The 18743-nt window shown below is 40.1% G+C and overlaps 1 protein-coding gene, 1 non-coding gene and 1 pseudogene across 2 annotated transcripts; 1 reads left to right on the top strand and 2 right to left on the bottom strand.

Annotated features, from left to right (window-relative positions):
- Window positions 1-639: 639 nt before the first annotated feature.
- LOC147451744 (uncharacterized) lies at window positions 640-987 on the bottom strand. Its single transcript, XM_086518810.1, has one exon. It carries the CDS (start codon window positions 985-987, stop codon window positions 640-642), a length of 348 nt encoding a protein of 115 aa, XP_086374936.1.
- A 9753-nt stretch (window positions 988-10740) lies between these two features.
- LOC147451742 (uncharacterized) lies at window positions 10741-12171 on the bottom strand (annotated as a pseudogene).
- On the top strand, window positions 10793-10991 carry LOC147451743 (U2 spliceosomal RNA). Its single transcript, XR_015189065.1, has one exon. It is a non-coding gene; the product is annotated as a U2 spliceosomal RNA (small nuclear RNA).
- Window positions 12172-18743: the final 6572 nt, after the last annotated feature.

Genomic DNA, 18743 nt, shown 5'->3' with positions numbered 1-18743 from the left:
TGTTCATACTGCAAAAACCCATATTGATTTGTTTCCATAATAAAGTATTCAACAACAAGATATATGCTTTAGTAGATACTCACACATTCATTCGTTGCAAGCTACTTAGCAATGCAATCTCAGGAACCTTGGTGGGATCTATGATAGTACAAAGGACCCTACAATGTCTCTCCTTTGAGGTGGAAAACTTCTCTTTGATAGCTTCAATACATGCAAGCGTGTGATGGTTGCCCTCCCAAACATAAAACATGTGGTCTGACAGATCTGCAAACCTTGGTGGGCTTTTGAGCTCCAACTCATACTCCTCATTGATTTCTATCCAAAGAGGATCCCACTTTTCCTTGATGTCATCTTCAAAACAAGAAACCAAAATTAGTGAATTCAAAAAGAATTTTTAAAATAGAAATTCACTTAACAAATTTAAGAAGCTTCAACTTACCTGTAGCAATGGTTTGCTCTCTCTCAAATGTCCAAAGTGAAACAATGAAAGCGCGCTCCCTTTTCTTGCATATATCCTTCCCTTGCAAAAGCCGTTTTTAATCCACCTAAATCATCTCTTAAACCTCTGACTCTAGCATATGGAATCAACCTACACAATGGTATAGGAGGACAGTTGAAGCAACTGAACATACGTGTGGTCTAAAGTACATCGGCACCTCTATGCATAAAAATATTTTGCTCCTCGTCAATCTCTGCAGCTTCAGTTACCTCATCTCGTATTTCCCAAGGGATAATTTGAAGTTCATATACTTCAGGAGCCAATGTGTCATCAATTTCGTGCATAGACCCTTGGTCAACATCCACAGAGTGAATCTCTTCCTCTTCAATGCCATGACACTCTGACATTTCTGTTACTGACACTGATGACACCTGTTCACTACTTTCAAGTGGTTGTGTAGACTTTTCATTACATAGACTTTTCTTTAATCTTCCACGAGATGGACTACAAATAAAATACACAATCAACATCTGAAAAAATTTGTACATTGCCTCTAAACATGAACTTTAACATGCATGTATATAAGCAATGAAAACTTGCCTCTAAACATGAACGTTAACAATGAAAACATTGCCTTTAAACATGAACGTTAACATGCATGTCTATAAGCAATGTTTCAAACAGAATTTAATCTTTACATAGAACAAAATCTTTACATAGTCCATTGGAGGAGACAAAATATAAAGATTGAAGACAAAAAATCAAAACATTGCTTGTAAAGATGCACGTTAACATGTAACATGTATGACTAGAACCTCTTTTGTGCATAAAAACAAATTCTAGAAATACAACAATATATTCTGCTTCTCTAATGAAACATTGGTTTTAAACATGCACGTTGACATGCAGGTCTTTAAGTTGCCCTTCAATAAAATACACAACCAATCTTTGAAAATATTTGGACAACACCTCCTGTGAATGTGGAACAAAATTTCAAAAAATATAATAATCCAATGGACACCTCACATGAGGGTTTCTTAATATTGAATATTAAAAACAAAAATAATCTCTTTTGAAACATTAATCACTTTTCTCTAAACATGCATGTTAACATGCAGGCTTTTAGACACTAATTGACATTTTAATTAGTCTGAAATTTAGCAAGCTTGGATGATTTGAAAGCTTTTTTTCATATGTAAACATCGTCTCTAAGCATTCACGTTAACGGGTAGGTCTAAAAGCAATTTTCTATTGGGTAAGTTTTTTATTTAGCACATTAATATATACATCTATTTTGATATATAAACATCAAACACCGTCTTTTAAACATGCATTTTAACATGCAGGTCTTTAGACACTAAATAAAATTTAGCAAGCTACAAACATTCTCGTCAACGGGTAGTTCTAGAAGCAATTTGCTTCTGTAAAAATATATACATTAATTTTGATACAATTTGCTTTTAGGCATGCACATCGACGGGCACCTCTACATGTATAATAATGACATCAAAAAAATGGTGAGAAAATGTACCTACCAGGAGTGCGTCCTTTACGTGCCGCCATTGCTCCTCTCCGATTTTTTGGTGATGTTGGCATGGAGATGCAAGCTTTGCGTCGATACTCGGATGACAGATGCACCTAGAAACATCCTAGATTCAATGTTGTTGGTTAGAGTAGAGTTATATATAATTTACTTGCACCTAAAGCTAGTTTATAGCAGCAAGTAGACAAAATCCACAACCGGCACACAAATACTCAAAATTCAAAAGTTTCCAATTTCCAAGAGATGGCATCTGCTGGCCTATATACAAGAAAAGATAGGATGAGGTAAGTACCTCATTTAACCAAATAAAGAAGACATCAAGAAAAAAACATCCAAGAAATTTTTTTGCCATGCCGAAATGGTGTTTTGGACACCAAATAACCAAGGCATTGTTGAAGAAATCCTCAAGAGACCTCACGCACACCATGAATGATTAAGATCGAAGTATAGGCCGAATGTTTTCAATCTCGCAATCTCGAAGTATAGCCCGAAGGTAGGAGGAGATGAGGTAGTTCATGAGCCAGTTCAACTACAGAAATTACTCGGGCATTAAACAGAATCATATAATTGTTGGGCTCATTCTTTCAAGGACACATGACAGATAAATCTTTGAAAACCGTGACAGAGAAATCTTCACAAATTCTAGCTGTCTTGACGAGTGCATTAACACTAGAATGGTAACCTAACAGGACATAAAAGTGTCCTTTCAGGGTTTTGGGAAAAAAATCGAAAACCATAGTAGATCCACTCATTTTGAAAAATCCTTTCATGAGATTATAGTTCAATAACTACTACATATGGAAAAAATGAGAAACTTGTAATTTTTCTCATCACTTGGTCACTACAAGCCTCCAAAGTTGATGGACCAGTCCATTTTGCCCAAAACAGCAATTCCTTACGGTTGATTGCATATAAATAAGAGTGGGGATTTTTGTAGGACATGAGATAAAATGCCCCGTTAACTTCAATGGGTTGGTGACCAAAACATATGGTTGCTTTTACCTCACTAATTTTTTTTTGGGTAAAAAAAATAGGTACAAAAAAGTTGCATTTTTGCCATTCTGTGGACCTATCATCAAAGTTTCTATAGTCACGCTCAATACAGATACTATATACATGTTTTCTTGGTTCCCTTTGGGCCTTTGGATTCAAAAGGAGCCATGGAGCATGTCAAAAGGATCACGGATCTCTTAGAATTGGAACCTTGGGGGCAATGATAAAGTGCTAAATACAGCAAACATGAAAAAACTAGGTTTAGCATTATGACCTCTAGAAACCCATAGAAACTACTCAATATCTAGCCAAGTTTGTAGTCTATGATTAGATATGGTTACTACCTACAAAATACACACAATTGGCCTAAGAAACTAGCAATATTGAGAAAGTTATACTTGCTACTCTAAAATGTATCGTATTCTTCAGCAATAAAAAAACTCAACCATCATCATATACTATGCTATATAGCATATTAGGTCCCCCAAAACTCAAGGAAGATTAGCTTTATGTTATACATTACACTTACACAATCAAAATTAAATTTGGATATCAAGAAAGCCACCAAAAAAATCATAAAAGTGCTAATTTTGGCTAAAAAACAAGATTATGCAATTCTTGTAAATTGGTCATAACTTTCAATTTTGACACTTAGCTCTCCCTACAAGCATCAAAACATGTTGAGAACTATGAAGGCCTAACCTCTAGCCATCTGAACCTCACAAACATGAAGTTTAGAGTGGTATAGTTGCCAAAAATTGAAAAAAAAAAGCCAAAAATAGGACCCGTTTTTTCACACAGTTTAGGTTCAAAAATGTTGTGCAAGAGTAAGGTTAATGGTGAGATCGATACTCCAAAAAAAATTCTAAGTTTTTTTCAGCTCATAAGACAAATTTGTGGATATATAGCACCTAGAAATTCATTTGCATACTCTTGAAATAATTCAAGCAAAATGGTCACTTAACAGGACACAAAAGTGTCCAAGGACATAAAAGTGTCCTGTTAAGGGTTAAGGGTCATGGTGCTCATGGTGCTCACGGTGAGGATGTCTCAGTAATGGCAAAGTACCATTCTAGTGTTAAGGCTCATGGTGCTCATGGTGCTCACGGTGAGGATGTCTCAATAATGGCAAAGTACATACAAAGGCTCGCTTTCCACTTAATCAAAGAAAATTTTAATCAAAGTAAGTAACAAACTCACACACCCATGCTAGTTACCGAGATTTGCTCAGTCCTGCTGAGATTTGCCAAAGACCTGCCGATAGATTTGCTTAGTCCCGAGATTTGCTCAGTCCTGCCGAGACCTGTCGCAATTTTCCCAGTCCTGCCGAGACCTGCCGATAGATTTGCTCAGTCCTGAGATTTGCCCAAGACCTTCGATACCTGCTCATTGCATCGTGACTGTCGATACCTGCTCACTGCACCGATTTGAGCTCATTGCACCTGCGCTGATTTGAGCTCATTGCACCGATTTGAGAGCTGCTGAGTACTGCGCCGATCTGCGCCCAAAGACCTGCTCCCAAAGACCGCACGTTAACGTGCGCTCAGCTAAGCTTTGGTTTTTTGAGAACTGCTCCGATTTTCTTTGAGCCCAAAGACCTGCTCCCAAAGACCGCACGTTAACGTGCCCTCAGCTTAGCTTTTGTTTTTTGAGAACTGCTCCGATTTTCTTTGAGACCTGTTGAGACCTGCGCCTATTTGAGCCCAAAGACCTGCTCCCAAAGACCACTTTGTGCCCAAAGACCTGCTCCCAAAGATTGCACGTTAACATGCGCTTTGCTTAGATTTTTGTTTTTGAGAGCTTAACGGATTCGAGGTCTTTCTTTGAGAGTTGTTGTGACACCTGCTCCCAAAGACAGTAGGTTAATGTGCGTGTGCTCTGCTACAGATTTGAGAGTTGCTTCTAGAACTGCATGTTAATGTGCGCTCACATCAAGCTCTCCCAGGAAAGCTAGAGATCTTGAATGGGGTAAGGCATTTGCTAGAATAAACCAGAAGAGTGGAGTAGTGATTTTGAGTTGGTGGAGTAGTTATTTGTCTTGAACGACGTTTGTTGGTGCATTCATGATTTTAATTTTTAATAATTTTCAATCATTTAATGTTCACGCTGCTGATTTTTAAAAAGTTTATATTAAATCTAATTGTTTAATTTTTATAAAAAAATATGTTGAAAAGAAAATCGTCACTAATGTGTCTTGAATTGCGGGCAGGATATGGAATAATCATTTGCAACGTGCGATTCTTCATTTATGGCAGCAGGATATGGAATAATCATTTGCATGAGAATCATGAAACGCTTTTGTTGTAAAAAAATTTAAAGTTTATATTAAATCATTTTTATTGATTTTTGTAAACATTAAAAAACATATTTAGATTTGTTAAAAAGGGAATCGTCATATTTGAAAGCTATTGTGTCATCTAGTGGATTGCAGCTACAATGGGTCGTCAGATTACTATCTATGGTCCAGTTCGTGGTCAGAAACTTTTGTTACTTCTTGAAAACAGATTCCATGAATTACCTTTGCAGTCAGTGAGAGAAGGTTTTGGCTTGTTTACCAGTTCGTTTACTCTGCACCCATTAACATTGAATGGGGAACATGTAAAAATGGAATCCTCGAGGTCAGGTTCTGGTGAAGAGGTCTTTTTACTGGATCATGAAGTGTGCCAGTTTTTTAAAGTTCGAATAACAAACACTCATGAACATCAAGGCTCCCCGGGAAGTGAAGCTTCTCCAATAGTTCTGGATATTGGTTCAAGTGATGTCACAAAGAATCAGACCAGTGTCATGGATATAATTCGATCAATGCCCAATAAAAACAATCTTCATTCTGCTTTGAAGAAGACTAATGAAATTGTTCAATGTAAGGAGATTCCTGCTCAATACGATGGATATGTTGCATTTGAATTGCCACCAACAAGCAATGACAATACAATGGTTGGCATGGAGCAGCGTCATGATTGTCATTTGTGGACAGAATATGTCACTTGTAGTACTGATTGCTTTCCTGGTGCCATTCACTTCAGTAGGTGTTCAGGTCATCTCCGTTGTGTCAATGATGCATGTCCTTTCTATTTGCGAGCAAGAGTTCATAATGAATCACAATGGCGTGGTCGTCTCTCTAAAGTTATTTCCATTGGAATATTGACACCTGAGCTGGGGACAGTGGTTTGTGTCCATTGCAGTCAAATGCCTTTTTGTGTTGCAACATGTCCTGCTGTTATTTATTACTGTTTGCCAAAAGATAAGCAAAGAGTTACTCGATGTGCTATTCATATGGGAGAGCATAAGCACCCTTGTGTTCAGGGAAAGAATAGGTCTGCTGAGAAAATGATAGATTCACTTCTGCAAACTAAAGCAAACCAAGATTCTTTCACAACTACCAAGCAATTAGAACGTGTTGCTACCCAAGACGTGATAATAGATAACCTAGTGATGGAAACTGCTGGAAAAAATGACACTATTGAAGATGGAGAGTTTTCAGAATTTCTTGATACCATTACTCCTCTATCTAACAAGCGAAGAATAGAGAGGATCTTAGAGATTGCCAAGAGGTCAAAGCATTTCAGTGCAAAAGGTTTGGAAGTTATCCTAGACCTTAAGAGCAGGTGTAGGTATCATTTCATTCATAGTGTACTTTTTCCTGGACAGCTTGGAGGTTTAGAGCAGCCACATGTGTTCAAAATGTCGATCATAGGTCCAGGTAGTGGAGTTGACTTGGTGAACAAGATGCGTCCAGGAGGAACTTTAGAGAAAATGTGGGTTCACTTTGATCATGTGCACCGTGTTCAAGGGTGGCCAACAATGTCTGCTCATGTCTACGACCCATTTGTGCGTGAATTAATGACAATTTCCACCTGTGAATTCACTGTTGAAAATAAATTTGCTCAAATTGAGTTTTGGAAAATGTTAAATAAAGTGGTGCAAGATCAAGGGTATGAAAAGCCTGAATTCAGAGGGTTTATGGCAGATGAAGCAAATGCAAATTGGGTTGTTGTTCGAACTGTTTACTTTGGTGGGGCAAAAACAAAAATACCTTCCAAAGAACGATCATGTGGCTTTCATTGGGAGCAGTCCATGATTTGACATGCAGTGAAGTGTATCCGTCCATCTTCACAAGAGGATCACAAAATCTTGTGCCGAAAATGGCGGAGTGCACCATTTGAGAATCAAGCAGACATTTGTAAAGAAGATCTACGCCAATTTGGAAGGCAGGGCATGTTGTCGATGGAGAGATGGCTTGTCTAGAGACTTGGATGGCTTGGTGGGATGTAAGAGTACAACATTGGGGAGGGAGCATGCGTGCATCTATTGGTTACAAAGAGAAAATTAGCTTGTATGAGGTAGTTGGTGCAGACATGGCAATGGCAGTGCTACAAAGTGTCAAATACAATGCTTATCTAAAAGGTGTTAGGTCTGCTATCTACAGGTCTTGGGATCGATGATCTCGCAAAGCGATTTTTGGGCCGATCATCAACAACGTCAACTTCCAAATCCCTCATTGACTTGACACACTCTTCAATGTCTGAGATGGGTTTTCAAACCCCTGAAATGAATAGAGCTCCCTCCCTTGCGAGAGAAGAGTGTTAAGAAGAAGCGACCAACATTTGTTGATGCAGATGAGCTGCTTGATGAAGACAGTCATAGACCAGAATTTGTGACAGTTACAGAGCCGGTTGTAGGGCCAGATGTGCATCCAGAGACTAGCTGTGGAGTTGGCAAATATTGGCACGAGGTTAATGTTCCAAAGACACTTTGGGCTATAAGAAGAACTGAGCCTGGTCGAAAGATGACTTGCTTTGGGATTGTTGATAATCAGAGTGTTAGATGTGCACGATACATCAATGAAGGGAATGACGATGTCACACGTGGAACTGCGGCTCCATGCTTTTGGGGACGCAGAAAGTATCCTGCCTCTGGTTCAAATCCAGGTGGTTTAGTGGAAGGTTTTGTGTGGTTTTGCAACTTCAATAACATGCATACATGGTGGATACATGAAATGATTGTAGGGGCTCCAGGGCCAGCACCAGGTGTTTGGCATGTAGCGCAGGGAACACAATTGTTGTCAGTTGAGGTGGAACACTTGCAAGCAAATGGATTTGTCCTTCAATCGACAACAAAAGCTACCAATTTAGGTAGTGGTTTGCGATCAGGAAATAGTGTTCCCAATGCCTTCCGACCTAGGTATAGGGATGGGAAGATTGTTAAGTGGAGATCAAAGCTGACAAAAGATTTTCATACAAGGATTACGTTGGGGAGCACACTTGAAGCAAAATTGGTGAAAGAAGTGATTATTGTGTGCAATGAAACACATGTTTTCTATGTCAGTACAGAGGGGTCCAAGGCAAAGGGGATAACATACTCAATGACAATCCCTGATTTTCCACGATGCAGATGCGAGGACTTCCAAAAGAGAGAATAAAAAAAACAGACCTACGTGCCGTGCAAACACATGTACTATATATTTCTTCATATTCTTGGGTTAGACTCACATGCCCATGAGTTCATGCACCAGGTTGCTTTATCCAAGGTAGAAATTTTTTAGGCTCTGGGGGGCACTAGGGTAGTTGTGCGTCCTTAGCTTACACAACATGATGTTCAAATTATATACTGCACACCATTGAAGTAGTTTTTTGTGAGCTTTTACGTTAACTATCAATCACCATCCCAGGAGTTTTTAGGTTGCAATTTTGAAATTTTTGGGAAATGTCGAACGTAAGGCTTCGAACACATAAACTTTCCATGTATTTAATATATTGTTGTCGTTTTTTGTTGGCATTTGGATTTACTACCAGCTTCTATCCTGGGAGTTGACAGATTTTGCATCTTTTGGCTTTGCCTTGTAAGGAATTGCTTGAGTTCAATTCCTTAGTATGCTCTCCACTATATTTTGTTAAAAATTATAGGTCGTCAATAGCAATGTGTTTAAATGTCTACATTGTTTTTGCATTCAATACCAACAATCGTGGTAAGGGAGTTCATGGCTTTGAATATATTGGCTTTACCTTGTACGACAACACAGTTCTAAATCATATGGGTTTACCTCGTAAGAGGCACGGTAAACTATTAATTTATTTCCTTGGAAACTATTGGTCATCAACAAATATGTGTCTAAATGTTTTCAATGTCTTTGCTCGATTTAGTGCTCACTCAGATTTGTTCGTTGCAGTAGTTTTTTGTGGGCATTTACGTTAACTATCAATCACCATCTTAGGAGTTTTTAGGTTGCAATTTTGAATTTTTGGGATACGTCGAACATATAAGGCTTCGAACACATAAACTTTCCATGTATTTAGTATATTGTGGTCGTTTTTTGTTGGCATTTGGATTTACTATCAGTTTCTATCCTAGGAGTTGACAATTTTTGCATCTTTTGGCTTTACCTTGTAAGGAATTGCGTGAGTTCAGTTACTTAGTATGCTCTCGACTATATTTTCTTAAAAATTATAGGTCATCAATAGCACTGTGTTTAAATGTCTACACTGTCTTTGCATTCACTACCAACAACCGTGGTAAGAGAGTGCATGTTTTTGAATATATTGGCTTTACCTTATACGGCAACATAGTTCTAAATCATATGGGTTTACCTCGTCAGAGGCACGGTAAACTACCAATTTATTTCCTTGGAAACTATTGGTCATCAACAAATATGTGTCTAAATATTTTCAATGTCTTTGCTCGATTTAGTGCTCACTTGGATTTGCTCGCTATATGAATCCTTTGGGTTTTCCTTGGAAACTATTGGTCATCAACAAATATGTGTCTAAATGTTTTCAATGTCTTTGTATTTGTTTGCTCGGTTTAGTGCTCGCTCGGATTTGCTCGCTTGGAGATTGGGATTCTTCTTAGAAAAACTATAAGCTCAACCGAATGCAGTGTAGATGCCCCTTACACGGTAGAGGATCTGTAAGATATAAAGCTAGAAGGTCTTAATAATGGACTGAAATTGACAAATTGGAGCATATGGTTCTTGAGGATATGCAGGAAAAAAAGAATTAAAAGTTTGATGGTGATTGCCAAGATATGCTTGCGAAAACTGTTAACAAGGAGAAACCATGCATTGCCTATAAATCAAGAGCCAGCTTCAAGTACCTTGTCTTAAATGCTCATACCAACCACACATGCCGTGATTGCCAAGATATGCTTGCGAAAACTGTTTAACAAGGAGAAACCATGCCACAACCATGCATTGCCTATAATCAAGAGCCAGCTTCAAGTACCTTGGCCTTAATGTCCATACCAAGCACAAATGCCGTGAATGTTCGATGCATCATTTTGAAGCCATGAACTGAGCCTACTATTGTGCATTTGAAAACATGTGTCAATATCAAATGTTAGCTTCTCATGAAATATCTCTTTGACACCTGCTAATGCCTATATTTTGCTACGGCATTGAAATGTGGGGTTGTATCATTAGTGCACTCTCCACCAAGAGCATTAAAGACGCTAGTGAAGAATCACACAAACACAAGTGGGCATGGAGATGGAAGAAGAAGTACATACGAGCATGGTTTTCATCTCTACTAGTGTACTAGATAGCCATGAGGTATAGATAGAAAATTGCGACACGCATACCTTTTGAGTATCATTCTTCCTTCTTGGCTATTATCATGATGTGTAAACACACGTAGGATCGTCGGGTACGTGTTTTTGCCGCGGCACTAGGAGAGAGGCAGTTTTCTGGTGGCTTGTATATGCACCCACGACTCCAAAAGTAGGGAATTATCTCAATGCAATAAGGCCGGCGTGGCATCAGTCCCACAGGGCAAGCCGTGGGGCGGAGCAGGTATAAAAGCCAGAGAGAGCACGCTGGGTAGCGCATACCTTTCTCGGCCTTTTGGCTAAGATCAAGTGTAGTATCTGTTCTTATCAGTTTAATATCTGATACGTGGTCCATCGGGCCACATGATATTAACCTAATTTTTCTCACGGGGGCAGCCCCCTCCCGGCAGCTTGCTGCCCGGGGGCTGCGCGCGTCGCCTCTGTATTGCACTGCCTCAGAGGCCTGGCGCACCCCCCTTCCAAATTTTCAAACTCAAATCTCTTCTGCGATGGCCCCACAAAACGCTTTGAAACTTGTCTGCTGTGATGAGCAGTGGCTGATGACGAATTGGATTTCGTTGCTTTGAGACATGCCAATCGGGATTGCTCAGAGAAAAAGAGGCTTGATAGCACATCAGAGAGCATGACCGGTGAAGTTTACCATCTCTCGAGCAGAACAACTCTAGCCCAACAAAGGGTGTCATGTCTAGGCATACAAGCACACACTGCAAGAAGGGCTTCCAAGGCTCATCCCACGCACTTGAGCATCTCGGCTTTGCCCAGACTAGGCAGAATAATAGTAGCGTGCCAAGCAACATGGGCGAGAAGGACAGATGCCCCTATCAGTGACGGTGATTCCATCTTGCATTGAGATTGCAAGGCTCTTAGGCCTACTGGAGGTTGTGTTTCAAGAGATGGCATGCTGGCTTTTGCATCACTTATTGAAAGTGTTACTTTCTTGCATCCTGTCAAAGCGCATGTTGAGGTTGCATCTGATGCAGGTCCTAAATCCTTGGTAATGAAGTTTGCATAAACCATACGCACCGGAATCCTGACAAGCCAAGACCTCTCTCTCATCGAAGTTGTCGCCCCTCAACGGAATGGCTCGATACCAATGGGAGGGCATCATAGAAAGATCTTAGACAATGATCATGCCTCCGCGGAGGAGGCCATACCACCCTATGCATACTTCCTATTGCATCCAAGATTGTTTTAAAAAAGTGGTTATGGTGGGGGGATTTTTTAATTTCTTTTGCTAAGGATTTGGTCTCGAGAGAGAATATTGTCCAGCCAACATGTTGAGCCTGAAGCTCAGCTCATGTGTGGTACAACTTTTCAATTAACTAAATTTTCTCTAAGAAATGGCAACTTCTTTTCGTCATTTGAGATGTGTGGATTGTTTGCTTTTGATCATGTCGATCCATATCACCTTTGAATCTAGCAAAGACCATGTTAGTTTTTTTCCTTGTTTACCCATTTCTTTTCCACTAGAAGTCATCTACTAAACTGTTCACTTCACCCATGAGCTAAAGGGGGGGCAATATGGGATAGTATCTAAGAAGTATTCCTGCAAGTTCTCCATACACTTGGTTGTATAAGACACCTTCCATTGTGCATTTGTACATCTCTCTCTCTCTCTCTCTCTCTCTCTCCACCATATAAGGGTATCCAAGTATGGCATTGCTATCAAGCAATTCTCCATCACAAGTCTCTTCCTATGGGAAACCAAGCTACAATCACAAGGAAGTGTTGACGGCCAAACACAGAAGGAGCCTTTCCAAACTTCTTGCATCATTATTTTTTGAAGCGGAATGACATCTTTGTAATGTTTTGTGCGGTCAATATTCTTTATGGGAACGAGCCTCTAAGGAGGAATTGCATATAAGCCTTTTTTGCTCGAGGTTTTTATCTATGTAAATATGGTATCAGAAAAAGATCTTAGACAATGACCATGCCTGAACGGAGGAGGCCGTACCACCCTATGCATATTTCCTATTGCATCAAAAATTGTTTTAAAAAAAGTGGTTATGGTGGGGGGATTTTTTATTCTCTTTCGCTAAGGATTTGGTCTCAAGAGGGAGTATTGGCCAACCGGCAAGTTGAGCCTATAGCTCATGTGTGGGACAACCTTTCAATTAACTAAATTTTCTCTATGCAATGGCAGCTTCTTTTCATCATTTGAGACGTGTGGATTGTTTGCTTTTGATCATGTCGACGCATATCACCTTTGAATCTAGCAAAGACCATGCTAGTTTTTTTCCTTATTGCTACCATGTTTACCCATTTCTTTTCCACTAGACGTCATCTAAACTATTCACTTCACCCGTGAGCTAAAGGGGGGCAATATGGGCTGGTATCTCACTCTATAGAGCTTCTACTAGTGGGAATGTTCTACATTTGTACATCTCTCTCTCTCTCTCTCTCTCTCTCTCTCTACCATATAAGGTAATCCAAGTATGGCATTGGTATCAAGCAATTCTCCATCACATGTCTCTTCCCATGGGAAACCAAGCTACAATCACAAGGAAGGAAATAATTTGGAAGATAGTCACTAAAGATGAGCATGAGCATATTCATATAGATCCAAGCCAACAATTGGCATGTGCCCTCAGCTAATAATCTTTTCAAGATCTTAACCTCACTAAAATGGGCAATTATCTTTACTTTGGCAACCACGTTTGATATAAATTCACATCCCAAAGGAGCCTTGTCTAATGAAGAAACTATATACACTAAAGGTTGCCAGCAATGTCATTATATATTTAGAGCATGTTTCATACTTCTCATGCCTACTTGATAAGTACACATTGGTATGAGTACCACCATGTCCACAATAGAAACAAGGTGCATTCTTATAGGTGGTTTATTTGAAGGGTAAATTCTCGTCATTTATCGAACAATGTGGTGATGCAATAATTAGGACTCTATGTTAGTTATACAAGCGGGATAGAGCTATAGTCATGGGTTGCAAGCAATTGGAGGAGAAGACCGGGATCCACCAACATCTAAACAGTCCGAGGCCTACACTTGACCTTAGCCATAATAGCACCAAAGGTCAATCTATATTGTATATATTGATGGGAGAGACCCATGGGTGTTTTCTTGTGGTTGCAGCTAGGTTTAGGTATGTTTTCTTTGAGCCTTAGTAAGCACAAACATGTCACAATTCATGGCAAAAAAACACGGGCTGTACATTGTTGACGTGGCAGGTTGGATGTTGGGAGTTTTTCTGTCAATTAATGAAAGCATTTGACTTTTAGAACTTTTGTTGGAAATACTCGGCTTTAGAGATCTCTTATCAAGAGGTTTAATTAGATCTCTTGTCAAGGGGCTTAATTTCTTTAATTTCATTAGTGATCCTGGTTATATGCCTATGCATGGTGATATGGTTCCAATATCTTGATCTGTCAGAAAAGGAGAGTCATGAGTTTGTGCTCCCGCATATGTCACAACTTGGTGATGTGGCATGTCTGCTTCTGGACTGGAAGAAAAGAGGAGAGCTTGTGAACAAAAAGGTGAACCTGAGTCAAGGCCATAATGAGCACAAAACGTGGCACAATTCTTGGTGGAAGACATGGGCCACACGTTGTTGACGTGGCAAGCTCAATGTTGGGAGCTTTGCGCCAACTATTGAAAGCATTGACTTTCAGAACTTTTGAGCATTACTTTTTGAAAGCTGCTTTTGGGGACATTGGTGCAGATAAAGTGAGTCTGTGCTAGGAAGAGCAAGAAGCAGGGATATGGGTGTCTAAAGTGTATGCTAGGGTGATACCCGGGGGAATTCACTCTTTATAATACAAAACAGGACGCCACCTGCGAGCGGACAACTTTGATAAAACCCCTATATACGACTCATATTAGGGAATATGACCCCCCTTTCTACGCTTATACGACAATCAATGAAGAAAACTATCATACCCCTATCTTATATATAAAATTTAGGTCGCACATAATCTAACTGAGTAAAACTAGTCAAAGAGTGTGTAGCATAGTGAATTGCAACGTACTAAGGAACCACTTTTGTTGATAACTAGATATACCCTCAATGTGTCTTAGTTTGACTTTCAAATTATGTGCCCGATCAACCTGCACTCTAGCTACTCATCCAATTCTGACCCATCTACAGCTGGTGTAAATCAACCCTTGACCTGCTCCAAATTATCCCTTATTTATGACTGGCTTGATGCAAAATTTGATGTGTGACCTGATAAAAAACTTCCCCTAAATTCATCTGAATTCTAGTACAGATCGGTGACCAATTATTACAAAGTAATCAACCCGGTTCAGGTACCCCCCCCCTCTTAAATATGATACCCCCCTCCCTTATTTTTAAGATTGGGAGATAAATTATTGGGTGCCTGCCCCTAACTTATACGCTTATGTAACTTGTAAAAAAACCCCCCTCCCCTGCACTTACGTGGTGCGATAAATTTTCCATGGTGAATCCCCCGAGGGGTGATAAAGGAGGTATGAAGGTCAAGGGCACACAGGTGGATCCATGTGTGTGTGCAGTTTTGGGATATTTTGACCAACGTGCTCTTCCATGGGGCTTCTCAAATTGGCTAATTGGAGAGCTTAAAGTGTATAAATGAAAGTACAAAAGGTGGTTTTCAAAGTGCTTTATAGGCTAGTCCAAAGGGCCTGTCAATCTGTAATGTACAACTCAAGATATGACAGTTTGAAGAAAAGGGTGCTTCACAGATTCTCAACAGAATGGATGAGTGCAACAGAATGGAGTATGTCGGTCTTTTCGGATTGGTAATTGGATCCCAAATGGATAAGATATGAGAAGCTTAAATTTTTCTGCTGCACCATTTTGATTGCCTCTATAAACGTGCCATCATATGTTTTTCAAGCTTGCCAAGGGTTTGTAGAGGTAGTGTGAAGCTTGTGGAGCTAGACAAAAGTGACGGCCTGCCAAACAGAGTTGCGATCATCAAGATATTAAAGTTTGAAGCTGACAGTTGGCAGAGGAGATGCGGTTACATATGGTTTTTTCCCATTTGGGAACGATTGTTTACTATTGTCAACTTGCCAAAATGCACAAAGGTCCTGATGGATCAGAGTCACCTTCCACGTTGGCTTTATACCATGGCCATCTAACATTGGAGTTGGAAATGGGACTAGGTCAAAGTAGCAGGGAAAATGGGGATTTTTTTGGGAAATTTTGTGGTTTTGGGTAACCCTTGAAGGTGCACTTCATGGGAGACTGCCACGTGGCGTGGGATTAAACCATATGTGCAATAGAGTCCAAAGGAGGTGTGGTATATATATTGGAGGGAGAAACTAAGTATCCAAGAGGGAGAGAGATGGAGCTATGGATTCCACCCCTCCTTGCCCGTGGGGCGCTGCTATGGTGGCCTTCTCGCATGTGTGCCCACAATGAGATGGTGATTAATGTTGGAGCCACTGTCACCGATGGTGGATTGTGGCATCCGTTTGGCGATGTCGATTGACTATGGCAGTGCCCAATTGGGGCTTGTTCATACACCCGGGGGGGGGGGGGCATGGGCCCTCCCCCTTTTGTTTGGAGTATAAGAGGATACCCCACGATGGCGTTGAAGGGGCGGGGTCCCATGCAGTCAGAGAGATGTGGATGTGCCCCCGGGCTGTTTGTGGAGTGCACATGCGTGCGTGCACGCACACACACACACACACACACACACACACACACACACACACACACACACACACACACAGAGAGAGAGAGAGAGAGAGAGAGAGAGAGAGAGAGAGAGAGAGAGAGAGAGAGAGAGAGAGAGAGAGAGAGAGAGAGAGAGAGAGAGAGAGAGAGAGAGAGAGAGAGAGAGAGAGAGAGATTTGGGGGGGGAGGGGATATATGCGTTGGGGGGGTTGTGTTTCCTTGGGACCATGTGGTGGTTTTTCACCCCGAGAGCGCCTTGTACTTGCTTTTTTTCCACTCAACCTAGAGGAGACTTGTTTACAGTCGTACATTCTTGGACTCTTCATGGCAATACTCGGTTACAGTGATCTCTTATAAGGAGGCTTAATTAGATCTCTTGCCAGGCGTCTAAATTGCTTTACTTTCATTATTGGTCCCGTTTATTTGATCTGTCGGACAAGGAGAGTCGTCAGTCTCTGCTCCTATCTGTGACACCTTGCATTGAGACTCCTGCATAGGAGGATGTGTTGCAACAGATGGTCGAAAATTGTGTCTGTCACAACTTGGTGATGTGGCATGACTATTATTGGACTTGGAGTTGAGAGGAGAGCTTATGAAAAAAAAGGCATGACCTCGAGCCATAGTGAGCACAAAACATGGCACAATTCATGGTAGAAAACACGAGCCATACGTTGTTAACGTGGTAGGTTGGACGCTGGGAGCTTTTGCATCAATTAGTGAAAGTTTCACAACTTCACTTATCGAAAGCATGTACTTTTGGGGACGCCTTGTAAAGATGAGGCCAAGGGCCATTAAATATGTGGCTATGGGGAGTCTTATACACAATTGCAGAGTTAGCTCTCCCATGCAATTGTACACTAGCTGAGAGCATAATGAAACGAAGTACCACAAGGAGGCACCTACCTTAGCAACCAATGAATCCGAGTGGAATCTCAAGTGTTGAGTTCTCTTTCAAGTCCAAGTATGCGATGATTATGAAAGAAGAGCAAAGAAAGAACATAGATTTCAACCTTTTATCAAACCTTTCTTACTAGAGGAATATTCAACAAGGCTTGTGGCACCTAAGAGATTAACACTTCAAGAAATTCTACATGCTACGAGACATACAATATGCTCAGAAACTTGCTACACAAAATCAAGCAAATGAGGATATTTCTATGAAGAGAGCTAGCCATGCAATTAACGCTTGAGCCACTTGATAGTGAGGACACCTTAACATCCATGAATTAGGTTTTTAGTTACACCTCATTGATAAATCAAATTCTTTTTTCCTCGAGTTTTTTTATCTTTGTAAATATGGCATCATAGAAAGATCTTAGCCAATGATCATGCCTCAGGAGAGGAGGCCATACCACCCTATGCATATTTCCTATTGCATCAAAGATTGTCTTAAAAAAGTGGTTATGGTGGGGGGGATTTTTTACTCTCTTATGCTAAGGATTTGGTTTTAACAGAGAATATTGGCCAACCAACAAGTTGAGCCTGAAGCTAATGTGTGGGACAACTTTTCAATTAACTAAATTTTCTCTAAGAAATGGGCAATTTCTTTTCATCATTTGAGATGTGTGGATTGTTTGCTTTTGATCATGTCGATGCATATCACCTTTGAATCTAGCAAAGACCATGCTAGTTTTTTTACTTATTGCTACCATTTTTACCCATTTCTTTTCCACTATAATTCATGTAAATTGTTCACTTCACCCATGAGCTAAAGGGGGAAATATGGGCTAGTATCTCACTCTCTAGAGCTTCTACTAGTGGGAATGTCTCTATGCTAGCTCCTTATCCACTAATCTAAGAAGTAGTCTTGCCAGTTCTCCATACATTTGGCTGTATAAGACACTTTCCATTGTATATTTGTACCTCTCTCTCTCTCTCTCTCTCTCTCTCTCTCTCTCTCTCTCTCACCATACAAGAGTACCGCAAGGAGGCACCTACCTTAGCAGCCAATGAATCTGAGTGGAGTCTCAAGTGTTGAGTTCTCTTTCAGGTCCAAGTATGTGGTGATTATGAGAGAAGAGCAAAGAAAGAGCACCTACCTTATAATCAATACAGATTATAAACAACCAATGTGGTTAAGTTTAGAGATTGAATAGTGAAATAAAGAAACTTTAAGTTTAGTCAATGTATCTACAAGCACCTAAACCGAGCCATGGCCTCTGAAGGTGATTGGTAGACCCACAATCAATCTCATAGAGATACTGTACATAAAATGAGGAATGCTTCATAAGCTATCAATTTCATGAATTTGCATGCCGCTTCAAATCTACCTTTGCTAAATACTAGGACCCATAACACCTAGTGCTCATGCATTTAACAAAAAATGATATGAACCTATATTTTCATGCCTATAAGTACCGATGCTTATGAAATATGTGATGCTCAATGCACACATGGAAGAGAAGGGTATATAGTACTATGAAGAGAACTAAATACTTTCTACTACAATCACTTAAAAACCAAAATGTTTGAACCATAATAAAATGTGAAATATAAATCACATCTAAGCACAAACAATGAAATATTTTCATTAACAATACATAGCCTTGCTATACATACAAACAACCATTCGTGAATGTTGTTCA

This window comes from Adiantum capillus-veneris, chromosome 8, assembly GCF_014529385.1.
Source record: "Adiantum capillus-veneris isolate H3 chromosome 8, ASM1452938v2, whole genome shotgun sequence".
Taxonomy (NCBI): domain Eukaryota; kingdom Viridiplantae; phylum Streptophyta; class Polypodiopsida; order Polypodiales; family Pteridaceae; genus Adiantum; species Adiantum capillus-veneris.
The sequence above is the reverse complement of the archived record's forward strand: the minus strand, read 5'-3'. Positions and strand labels throughout refer to the sequence as shown.

Excerpts from the sequence above, each read along its gene's own strand:
- LOC147451744 (XM_086518810.1), bottom strand. The coding sequence starts at position 987 with ATGTACAAATTTTTTCAGATGTTGATTGTGTATTTTATTTGTAGTCCA.